At 39.4% G+C, this 12,520-nt stretch overlaps 2 protein-coding genes across 3 annotated transcripts; one reads left to right on the top strand and one right to left on the bottom strand.

Annotated features, from left to right (window-relative positions):
• Nucleotides 1–148: 148 nt before the first annotated feature.
• LOC144040632 (diamine acetyltransferase 1-like) lies at nt 149–3,427 on the bottom strand. The gene is made up of 6 exons (XM_077554999.1): nt 3,170–3,427; nt 2,500–2,551; nt 1,923–2,003; nt 670–771; nt 557–597; nt 149–460 (listed from the first exon to the last, which is right to left on the bottom strand). The coding sequence occupies exons 1-6, from the start codon at nt 3,230–3,232 to the stop codon at nt 284–286; spliced, it is 516 nt and encodes a 171-aa protein (XP_077411125.1). The 5' UTR covers nt 3,233–3,427; the 3' UTR covers nt 149–283.
• Nucleotides 3,428–5,094: 1,667 nt separating this feature from the next.
• On the top strand, nt 5,095–12,404 carry LOC144040631 (acyl-coenzyme A thioesterase 9, mitochondrial-like). 2 transcript variants are annotated; one of them, XM_077554998.1, is made up of 15 exons: nt 5,099–5,183; nt 5,340–5,366; nt 6,233–6,278; nt 6,819–6,989; nt 7,090–7,127; nt 7,662–7,745; nt 7,957–8,060; nt 8,169–8,242; nt 8,307–8,374; nt 8,619–8,730; nt 10,493–10,583; nt 10,694–10,779; nt 10,876–10,963; nt 11,031–11,181; nt 12,267–12,404. In XM_077554998.1, the coding sequence occupies exons 1-15, from the start codon at nt 5,174–5,176 to the stop codon at nt 12,323–12,325; spliced, it is 1,209 nt and encodes a 402-aa protein (XP_077411124.1). In that variant the 5' UTR covers nt 5,099–5,173; the 3' UTR covers nt 12,326–12,404. The 2 variants fall into 2 exon arrangements, with proteins under 2 accessions (XP_077411123.1, XP_077411124.1); XM_077554997.1 differs by lacking the exon at nt 5,340–5,366 and having other exon boundaries at nt 5,095–5,183.
• Nucleotides 12,405–12,520: the final 116 nt, after the last annotated feature.

Below are 12,520 nucleotides of genomic sequence, written 5' to 3' on the forward strand. Positions count from 1 at the left end.
TGTAATAAAAAAGGAATTGTGATTGGGCCTGATGATTTGTTACAAAGGCTTTAGGGCTAGCCAAGATGCACGCGCATGTCGGCCGCCATCTTGGAAAGGTATTTGTGGCTTCTCAAGTCGTACCTGTGAGTAATAACGACTATTGAAATCATGTGTTATCAGTGATTTTATTATTGCGTAGTGACTTAGCATTTGGCATCTACAATCTCAAGCCAACATTTCAAGAAATTATTTCTCGTTTCCCTTCTTTTAATAAGCGCGTGAAAGCTCCTCCCTTGCGCCATCACTCCTCAGTGGGCGTGGCCATCTTGACCAGGCTGCTCTTGTCAAAGCGGTAGAGCCGCCAGCCCTCCTCCTGAGAGAGGTCCTCGGCGCCGCGCCGCTTGTAGTACTGGATGGACACCTCGTTGTTCTCGGCCACCACGAACATCATCCCTGTGCAGCGTGTCTTCACTGCCAGCTGCGAGTGGGCAAGTCACAAGTTACGGCATTTGAGCCAAGGAACCATCTTCAAGTGACTTGAGGAGCTTCGTTTATGCAAAAAGTAGTTACTTACGTCGCTGAGCCGCCGCAGGATCTCCGAGCCGATGCCGAGGCCTGCCGAGATAAGAGACGCGTGAACATGAGCGGACGGCGGCGGTGGTGGTGACGGCGGTTGCGTCTTCCTACCTCGAAAGTCATCCATCACGTAGAACTCCTCCATGTAGAGCTGCTTGCCCACCCAGGGGTCATACGTGAAGTAGTACATGGCGAAACCCACCACCTTGGAATCTGGCCACACATTCACACCGAGGTTATTATAGTTTTGGAATTTTCATTTTTGTTTGTTTTTATTTAGTTTTTTTAAATTTAAGTTAGTTTTAATTCGTTGTCATGGTGGCTTTAAAAAAAAAAAAGCTTTGTTTCAGTATTCGTTTTTTTTATGTGTATTACTTGTGCGCAATATTTAATGAACACCATGGTAAAATGAAAAAAGTTACTAATTTCGTACCTAGCGCAGCATTTCGGCTGAGTTAAATGAAAAAGCAGGCGAGCCGAGCCATTGAAGCCAAAAGTCAAGCATGCAAAATTGTCGCCTAGGAGCGACGTCATCAGAAGGCGCTATTCTATTGGCTGCTGCTAGATGGCGTCACTCCTGTGCGACACACTTTCAAACGTCCTTATGCTGGTTAAATAAACATACTTCAAATCATCCCCAAAGGCTCATGCATTTAATTAATTACCAAAGACTAAAACAAAGGACATTTTGGCTATAATTCTAGTTTTCTTTAGTTTTGTAAACACAAAATGTAGTTTGTTTTCTTAATTTTTTTTCATGAACTAAAACGTCTAAAAATCACCAATTTACTCAAATTACTTTTAATGTTAATGATATAATCTATATGAAGACACTGATCATGTAGGTTGGAAATGGATAAATATCAGTAGGCATCATTTCTATACACGTTTAAATTTTCAAATGGTCACTTGTACAAGTTTGTGAAATAACCCAATGTCCCATTTTCACAAACCAATAACTGAGCTATTTTCTAGAAAAGGCTACTCGTGATCCTACGGGCGATTTGTTTGTAACACCTGATACCTGATTAAGTGCTTTTTTTATTTTACTAAATTAATAATGTCATGGGACAGAAAACAACGGAATCAGTTGTATTTTAGAAACAGGACTACATACAACAACGAATAACAAAATTCTACTAATTACATCTAGTGCTTCACTAGTATATAGATGTCAACGAGCACAGTTTTACCATAGTAACATTATCCTACCAGTGAGAACAAAAAGCTTACTAAGTACATGAACCTCAAGCCGGATATCAAGGAAACGTAATAAACGCTTGGCTCTGTTTCCATTTGCGCTCCCCACACACAAAAAGGGGAAGTAAGGAATTTATTTTCCATGACGTAACGGCCCTGCTGACCTTGGCTGTCGTCCCCTCCTGGGATTTCGGCGATGATGCAGTGGTAGAACGGCGTCTCACCGAATCCATCCTCCAGGAGCTCTGAGACAACAAACATTGAGTTCTTCAAAAAACTGAGGCTTCAGGCTGTTTAATGCCACTCTCAGTTCAAGTTTACTTTCAAATTAAAATTAATAATGCACCAGATTTATATAGCGCTTTTCTAGACACTCAAAGATGCTTTATAATGGACCCTAACTAACTTAAAAAAAATTACATGTGTATCCATGAACATAAAACAAATATTCTTTGCCAATTAAATTAAGTTTTTTTTCCCCCAGGGAATAATATTGACTAAAGCAAACTAGGCTCTTAATCAGAAATGTAAATAGTTAGGAAAACATTAAGCATATTTCTGTTTAAAGCATTAAATTACCCTGATTTTCCAATTACCTTGGAAATTAAATTATACCAATTGGAATTATTTCCAAACTCCCTCTTAAATTTATCATGGGAAATTGCCTTGCAACCTTATTACAGATAGTTTTGTTTTTTTTAATCGTGATTTTAACAATCTTTTTGGGCAGACAGTCTTCACCTTGTTCAGTCAGGGTCACCTGGTGCTCCATGTCTTCATACTTGGCAAGTTCCTTTAAAAAAAAGAACAAGAAGGCGTTTGTTCAAGGCGCGTGCGCACACGCACGCACACGCACACACACACACACATTAAACGTGACAAGCGTTTCATTGTGGGTGCTTTTTAAAAGACACATGTAAAAAGCAAAAACAAAATGTAAATATACTGCGTATATAAATACTAATAACCAGATACATCAATAAATAGCTTTAATAGGTCACGTGATGCTTTGCAAATCAGTTGAGAGGTCAAATAATCTGGTTCTGTAAATGACCCTTTGCCAGGATATGATGGCTTTCCATGCAGACCGGAGACCAGCTGCTGTTTATACAAGGAAAGCGGACGTGAGTCATCCGGACCGAACAAAGAATGACGACGATGACGTCACACTCGGCCGTACTCGATACTTTTTATGGCTGTGACGTAAAAACATTTTTGCTCCCCTTATGATGGGTTATCCTACGACATCGCCATCGAGAATTTGTTCCCAATAATTGTTACGGTTTGGATTCAAAGCAGCTCAAGGCCAAATGCGCTTGCGCGTGTTTGTGTATGTGGCTCATCTGACCCACTTCCAAGTGATGGGTTTGGGATTAAAAACGAACTATGATTAACTGCCGTGTGTGTCTACCTTCACCAGTCGTAATATATCAGGCACGTCCTTTGGTTCAGCCTTTCGCAAATTATACTCCATTTTCTCCGTTTACTCTTTTTTCCTTTCGTACGAAGTCCTCTGTAAGTGAAGTGAAAGATTAGAAGCTTCTTCATTCGCTTCAGAGACGCTTTCCCCCCGAAGTCAGCCGCTGGTCCGGACGAGTTTGTCTGCGCAAGAACATTCAGCAAGCGAAACCCCAACCGGGTCGATGCCAACTACAGCTTGAGCCTCTTTGTTTACTTTCGTCTTTTATAGCGGCCTCGTTCTGCCATGTGATTGGCCGTCGCGCGGACGGCTCGGATTCCGCAAACCCCATTGGTCGTTTTTATCCAATCGGAATCGAGGCTATGTTTACTTGCCGAGTAGTTTTCCTAATCGGCTCCAGTTCTTTTCTCAAAATAGGCCGTTTAGGAGTTAGCGCGTTTCGTGTGTATGAATGTTAAAACAATCAAATTATCATAAACAAGATGGAGTATGTGAGTAAATACCTGTACTCTAAATGAATCATATGTTTTCCTCATTACTCGTTAATAAATTTTCGCCCACCCCATTGGACACTTTTATCCAATTGGAAGCGAGTGTATGTTCACGTGCCGGGTATTTTTCCTAATCGGCACGAATTCCTTTCTCACATCACAATAGTCGTTTCTGAAATAAAAGGTATCACGTTTAGGGATATTAAGAGTATCTTGCTAAAAAGTCTAAAATGCTCATATGTTGTATTTTCGTCTTTGCTCATTGGCTAGTGGTATGTTTACGTGATTTTGAACGCTGTTCTCAACTCAAAATGGAATAAACCCATGGTTAACTCCCACCCCAATGCTACATTCCAGATATTTAAATGACCTTTAAAAAACGGATTTTAATACTGTACTGTCCAGTGAGGACAACGACGTCCATTTTTTTTGCTGAGAGACGGTTGCAGGTTTGAGGCATAAAATAAATAATCTATGTCAAACTAGAACACCCCCCCTGTAAACAGCAGAAAGTCTGTCATTCCTTCGAATGATCAAGATCATTATCAGGCTTTTGCAAAGCTTTCTGATGGACTGATCATTTGAATCAAGTGTGTTGGAGGAGGGAACCCGCCTGCCTCACCAACACCGAGTTGGTGAGGCAGGCGGGGTGTGTCTGCAACGGACAAAGTCAGGAAAAGTACTGGGAATGATCTTCATGGTTGTCAACGCAAATGAATACAAATCTGATGCATCAAGCCATTAGCATTAGCATGAGCTCTTTTAAAGACGATTTTAATGATATAAGTGTAATTCTGTGATAAGTATTAAGGAGGTGAAATTGTCGTCTCTATAAGTGCATAGAAAAAAAAACATTCAGATTTGAGAGTAAACAAACACTCCAAAAGTTATTAACTCATTCACTGCCATAAATTAATGAAAATAAAAATAAAACGATTATTAAAAATTAAGGGGCAAGAGGCGATACATTTTTTTAAAAATTGTAATTAATCGCATTACTTCACTAGTTAACTCACGATTAATCACAATTTATACATCAATAAAAAATATCTAGGTTTTCATACTCTTGTTAACAAAAGTGGGGAAAAAATGTTAAACTAATAGAAATATTTCAAATGAATTTTTGACGTTTATAGCCATCAATGGCAGTAAATGAATAAAAAAAAAAAAGACTATTAAAAATTCGGGGCGATTAAAGTTTTTAATCGTAACTAATCGCATGACTTCACTAGTTAACTCGCAAGTAATTACAAATTTCATATCCGTTCTTAATGTACAATTAAAAAAATCTAGGTTTTCATACTCTTCTTAACAAAAGTGGGAATAAAATGTTAAACGAATAAAAAATAGTTCAAATGAATTTTTGACGTTTATAGCCGTCGATGGCAGTGAACGAGTTAATATACATCACGTGTGTTTGTCCAGCTTGAAATCATGCCTGCGACCTTCCTTGACGAGCAGAAGACTTCTGTGCTCGGCGGTGACGAAGGGAAGAGCGCCCGACATGGCCGAAGGTGAGCCTCAAACCTCTTCACCTTTTTGAACACAAATGGACTCAAAATGTGTGATTGCGTCGAAATCATTCATTTTGATGATCTGACGTGACAGATTTCGGCCTCCTGTAGCCCAGGAAGGCTTTCGTGTATCTGACGTGTTTTGTTTCTCCGCAGGAAATCCTCTGTTGCACGTGTCAAATGGTGTGTTGGTAATCAAATGCATAATAATAATAACATTAGTAGCACTAGGGCTGGGCGATAGTGACGTTTACTGTTGGTAAACAGCCACATAGCTTAGCCTTTCAGTCTGCTAGCATGACGCTAGCGCTAATTAGCATCTAAACGAGCAGCATGCCGTATCGCCCAGCTCTAATTAGCGCTAATTGCTAGCACGTTCCTCCTCTGCGCCACGCCTCCTGCCCCAGCCTGGCTGCTACCATGCCTGTCTACGTCTCACACGGGTACGACTTCCTGTTCCTCCCACAGCGCGGCTAAACGTTTCCTGCTGCCCTGGGATTGGTCTCTCCTGTTCACCTTTGCCTGTATTGTCGTTTCTTTTCCCTGGCTGTCGACTCTTCGCTGAGGAAACGAGAGATTGTCGTGTTCGATCTTTTCATGGGACAAACATTGAAGGAATACCTTTGCTGTAATGTAAAGTAGTCGGTGTAGTCAAGACGCCAGCCATTGTTGCAAAAGTGAGTACACCCCTAAGTGAAAATGTCCACAAATGAGACTTTGTAACAGTAAAGAGTTGTAAAGAGTCATATGACACAGGGGTAGTAAAACTGGCTAAATTGGTCAATTTTGGACATTTTCCCCTATGGGTGTACTCACTTTTGTTGCCAACAGTGTAGACATAAATGGCTGTGTTATTTTCAAGGTAACAGTAAATGTACACATTTTTTTTTTATTTAAGCTGTACATGGACTACTTTATATTGTTGCAATTTCTTCAATAATGTCTTCAGTGGTCGCATGACAAGATGGAAAAAAATGTTTTAAAAAATGTGGGGGATGTATTTAAAAAAAAAAAAAATCATATATGAGTTTTGATTTGATTTGTTGCAGTACGAAACAGGCTGAGAGAAATCGTGGGAGCGTCTACGAACTGGAGGTACGCGATCAACAGCTGCATATTCATTATTTCATTTGCTCCCAAAAACGTATAAACACAAACTATTTTAAATATTACCAGTGTCCCAAAAACGTATTTATACGTTTTTTTTAATTATGCTAGAGTATACAAAATACTTTGATGCAGCCTCTGAAGTGAAGAGAACAGTTAAAGCAATGGTAGTTATTACCAAAAACGGCCAGCAGGTGACAGCAGAGTATAAGAGATCAACCAGGGCCATGTTGAAAACAAGCCCTTTTTCCCCAGTTTTAAACAGATTTGTGAATAATGATGACATTCTAATGCTAATTGCTGCAAAACGGAAACAAATAGAAATATACTTTGAAAAAATATAAATAAATATAAAATATTCCATCTTTTTATAGCAATAGAAATCAAAATCCAGTAAAACAGCCGGGAGCAAAGGCGGTTGCATCAGTGAAAATGGCAGCGAGTGAATGCGTTAATAATGAAGATTTCACACATCTGTTGTTTCTCAGCATAAATACCATCCTAACTGTATGTTCCATTTCCGCGCAGCGACCACCAGCAGGCCATGTCGGAACGCGTGTCGCTGTCGTCCATGTTGGCCCGCTCCCAGAGCGAACTTCCGGCCAAGAGCATGAAGGAGAGCTTCCTGGAGGTCCACCTTCCTCTGGGCTCCGAGCCGCAGCTGCGAGAGAAGTACCTCACCTTCCACAACACCGTCAGGTAGCGCCAGCGACGCCGCACGTTCGCTTCCGCCGCGTCGGCAGACACGCCGCTGACGTCCTCGCATCCGTTTTTTTTTTTTGTTTTTTTTTGGTGTCAGGTTTGGACGTATTCTGGAGGACTTGGATAGTTTGGCAGGTTTGAATACTTTTACCTTTTTTTTTAATGTGCTAGTTCATATAATTATCGAGTACTTCATAATATTTTTTAAAAAATGTAATTGAAATGCTCGTTTTCAGAGTATTTTTTTGTAATCATTCCACACATTTACACTAGTTCTTAACATTAACACTATTTAAATATAGAAAGAAAAAAAAGTGTGTATATATATATACATGTGTGTTTTGATCATTTTAAATAAAAATAAAAGTTAAAAATTGTATTAAAATAAAACGCTCCAATAAAGCAGAACAGTACTCAGGCAGTGATTCTTTTGCACACCACTAGAGGGAGCCCCACACTTTGAGAACCACCAATGTCGGCCTACCAAACCACTATTGTACATTTACTTTCAAAGTAGTCTGGTTTAAATATTTATTTTCTCCCTCTTGTTATTTCTTATTTCTTCAGTAAAGCACCTTATGTTGATTTTTTTTTTTTAAAGTACGACTGAATGAAATATCGAAAGATTGACAGATGGTGATGTCGTCGTGTCTTCTTCTTCTTCTTCAGTGCTCATTTCATACTCGCACACTTACAATCCCGCCCTGAAGAGGTCGCCATTGTCTATTGTCACCGCCCTGGTGGACAAAATAGGTAAGACGCACACATCGAATCACGACTAGAAAGCTGTCTGAGCATTTTTTTTGTCCTCACTAGTAACATTATAAACATGAAATTATACAATTCAATTCTGTTACTAGTTCTTTGTCAGCGGCTACTTATAAATGTGCCGAATTGTCTTAAAAGTGAGCACAAAAGGACCAACTGGGTTGTCATGGTAACGGAAGGAGGCTGCTGTTTGCAGACATGAGGCAGCAGGTGATCTATCCGGACTGCGACATCAAGTTCACGGGTCACGTGACCTGGGTGGGCCGGACCTCCATCGAAGCCAAGATGCACATGACACAGGTGTAGTTCATTCACTGCCATAGACGGCTATAGACGTCAAAGTTGAAATAACGTTGCACGCAGCATTTAAATAAAGAATTCAACTTTGTGTCTAATTTGATGTTTTAGTATCACAATGGAGCGTATTCGCCCGTCCTGGACGCCACGTTCGTGATGGTGGCCCGCGATCCGGAGAACAAGAGGTGGGACGCCGAAACCGTCAGGAAGTCCGCAGAACCACATTGACTTTTGTTGTCTTGTTTCCAGAGCGGCTTTTGTAAATCCTCTGCGGGCAGAAGGCCCAGAAGAGGAGGAAATCTTCGCGCAGGGAGAAGGTAGGAGATGTTGCGCAAGACCCCCGTTGTGACCCGTGACCTCCGTCGTAGGGCTGTGCAATTCATCGAATTTCAATTACAATTTCAATCATTACACTCCGCAATTACACAATCAGCATAATCGTAAAAAAAAAAGAAAAGATTTTTAATACAATTTTTTTAAAGAACTAATTTAATTGATTTTAATCAAACTTGCTTAATGAAAGTGTTTGAAATATTTTTTTTATTTGCGCACGTTTTCTAGCGAACAAGTCCCGTCGGGTGGAGCTGAGCACCGCGTCCCTCCTGAAAGTGGCGCCCACGGCCGAGGAGAGGACGATCGTCCATGGCCTTTTCCTCAACACACTGGACACTAAGTAAGAGAACGCGATGTTATTTCATGGTTCTTTTGGTTTTTTATTTTAGTGCAACCTGTAAAACCAAAGTTGTGTATATGATTAAATCTGACTTTGTTTATTGTCAGACAGATGAATTTATTGTTTGGAGTTGTTAAAAAAAAAAAAATACATGGGAAGTAGGGGTGTCAAAATTTGTGTGTTAATTTTGAGTTAATTTAAAGTTCCTTTCACGCCATTATTATTATTATTTTTTTTAAATGCACGATTAATGACCGCCCCCTTACTTGCCAGTGAAGAGAGAGAAAAAAACGTTTGGCAGGATTCTCACTTTATTCTTGGAATTCTAACTTTAAAGTCAGAGTTCTGACCTTTCTCAGAAAGAATTCTGACTTTAAAGTTTGAATTCTGACTTTAAAGTTTGAATTTTGACTTTATTCGCAGAATTCTGACTTTAAAGTTTGAATTCTGACTTTAAAGTTTGAATTCTGACTTTATTCTCAGAATTCTGACTTTAATGTTTGAATTCTGACTTTAAAGTTTGAATTCTGACTTTATTCGCAGAATTCTGACTTTAAAGTTTGAATTCTGACTTTATTCGCAGAATTCTGACTTTAAAGTTTGAATTCTGACTTTATTCGCAGAATTCTGACTTTAAAGTTTGAATTCTGACTTTAAAGTTTGAATTCTGACTTTATTCTCTGAATTCTGAATTTTATCTCAGAATTCTGACTTTAAAGTTTGAATTCTGACTTTAAAGTCTGAATTTTGACTTTATTCGCAGAATTCTGATTTTGAAGTCAGAATTCTGACTTTATTCTCAGAATTCTGACTTTAAAGTTTGAATTCTGACTTTATTCTCAGAATTCTGACTTTAAAGTTTGAATTCTGACTTTATTCTCAGAATTCTGACTTAACGGCTCTACTAAAGTGAGAATCCTGCCAAACTTTTTTTCTCTCCCTTCACTGGCCCCAATCCTCTTCCGTAGCCTGTTGAGACTCGGGTCAAGCTGTATTTTACAATTTTAAAAATGTGCCGAATTTCACAAGTTACTTCATGTTCAAGATTAGAAATATGAAAAGAAAAAACGCACCGAGCAGTCACCGTCTAACAAATGCAATTATGCCATCTAGTGGCAAAAAAAAAATGACCTTAACACAAATCAATATCACACGATTTTTAAAGTGCAGTACATCTTTTTGATTTTAACTCAATTTTATGAATTATTACGAAATGATTGTATCAATGACGAAAAGATGCAGCCATATTTCTATTAGTTAAACTTAGCTTAACAAGAGTATTAAAACTTAAAAATGATTGTACATTTCGCTGAAAATTTTTAATCACCTGACACCCCTAATGGGAAGACAACCTTAACTCTTTGACTGCCAGACGTTTTCAGAAAAGGGATACCGCAAGCCGATTTAAGCATTTTTGACTGATCTTTCAAGGTCCACAGAAAATTATGTGTTTGGACTATGGAAACACACATACTACCAAATGAAAGATTGGACTCTTATCTTTCATCAGAAAAAAAAAGTTTGTTTCTACCTTATTCCGTTTTTCAGTAATCGACAATAGAAAATGGTTAGTTTCACCTCTGTTTGAAAAAAAACGTCTTTTAACGTCTTTGGCACTCCTCCATGGGATTTTACTAAACGTTATTTAACGTTTTTGGCAGTCAAAGAGTTAAAAAAAAAATATATATATACAAATTAAATCGCAAAAACCTCAATTAGGGACATCCGTTGTTGATTTTTGCGGGGTTTTTTTCCCGCAAAGGACGGTGAGCTTCCGCGGTCGAGTTTTGCCTCCCAACTCTGTCTGGATGGAAGACGCCAAACTGAAAGGATTGGAGATCTGCCACCCGCAGGTAAAGGACATTTTTCATTCAAATGCCTTCAGTGGCACACATTGACTGTGTGTGTGTGTGTGTGTGTGTGTGTGTGTGTGTGTGTGTGTGTGCGTGTGTGTGTGCGTCAGGAGAGGAACATCTTCAACAGGATCTTCGGAGGCTTCCTGATGAGGAAAGCGTACGAGCTGGGCTGGGCCAACGCCTGCTCCTTCGGGTTCGTGCCACACCCAAATCAAACACGCGCGCGTCGCGACCCTAACTAACCATCAGGGTGGGGGTGGGGGTGGGGGTCCTCTCTCGGAAAAAACAGGGGCTGCCGACCCAGCCTGGTGGCCGTCGACGATATTCTTTTCCAGAAGCCCGTGGAGATCGGATCCTTGCTGCTGCTCTCGTCGCAGGTGGGTATTCATATTTTCACATTTGTGCGCGTCACGCCAACGACGCCGACGCCGTTGCCCGTTGCAGGTGTGTTACACGGAGGGCAAGCACATCCAGGTCAGGGTTCACAGCGAAGTCTTTGACCCGCTCACGCGCCAGCACAACACCACCAACGTCTTCCACTTCACCTTCGTGTCCGACCGCGACGTCCCCAACATCGTCCCGCAGACGTACGGAGGTGAGCGACACCCCCCTTTCCCCAAAAATTTTTTAAAAAGTGGATTTAGATTCAATTGTCGTAACTGTATTATTTCATCACTTGACTGCAGTATCAGCTTTCCACCAGTAGAGGGTGCTAGTTGAATGTTTTGGAAGCATGACACCAGTCCAAACAATACGGCCCTGGGGCCATTTGTGGCCCGCCAACCATTTTTCAGTGGCCCACGCCATGTATTAAAAATAGCATTTGATAACTTACATTGATGTTTCTGCATTTGGCAATTTATTATTATATTATATTATTAGTATGGGATTTTTTTTAATGGGCTTTAGGTGAACTGATGAATACACACACGCTCGCACGCACGCACGCACACACACACACACACACACACACACACATACTCACCCACATACAAAAAAAAAAAAATATATATATATATATATATATATATATATATATATATGTGTGTGTGTGTATATGTATATATATTTAAAAAAAAAAAAAAACATTGAATTTTTTTTAATTGATTTGTTTGTTTGTTTTTTTATAAAAAGGAGAGCAATGATGATGTCAAATCGAATGAACAATACTGAGCTCTCCTGGAAAAAAAAATAAAAAAATAGCATTTGACGCAGTTAAAATAAACAAATACATTAATAAATTAGAGCTGGCAATTTTTTAAATCAGATTTATCACAATTTTGATTAACTCATTTACTGCCATTGACGGCTAAAAAAATTCATTTGAACTATTTCTATTAGTTAAAAAAAAAAAAAATTTTTAGGACTAAACACAATTTCTCTTCATAACATTACGTGGCACTTGCGTCCTTCTGATTTTTTGTATATGGCCCTTTTTCCCCCCCCCGCCGTCACTGCCAACCCAATAAAAATGGATCTTTGACGTCTACAGCCGTCAGTGGCAGTGAATGAGTTAGGATATTACATACAATGAACTTGAAATTAGATTGGAATTGGCATTCTGAAAAACATCATATATATATTAAATGAACTTTTCCACTATTGTAATTTATTGAGTTTATACATACTTTAGCTCCGCCCCTTCTTAATGTGTGTGTTGTTTTTCCCACCCCCCCACAGAGTCCATGTTGTATCTGGATGGGAAACGTCACTTCAACCAAACTGTGGAGTCAAATTGACGGCGGCGTGTTACTTTTCGTCGTGATGTTTACATCTACATTATGTTACATAAATAAATATATTATACTTTGTTTATCATATCCTGGGTGACTTTATGCACTGCTTGAATGTGTCTTATATGTAATATTTACACTTCACCATGTTAGTCCACATGCTTCACTCTGCCGACAGCATTTAAAAAAAAAAAATGTTTT

The sequence above is a fragment of the Vanacampus margaritifer genome, chromosome 20 (assembly GCF_051991255.1).
Source record: "Vanacampus margaritifer isolate UIUO_Vmar chromosome 20, RoL_Vmar_1.0, whole genome shotgun sequence".
Classification (NCBI taxonomy): domain Eukaryota; kingdom Metazoa; phylum Chordata; class Actinopteri; order Syngnathiformes; family Syngnathidae; genus Vanacampus; species Vanacampus margaritifer.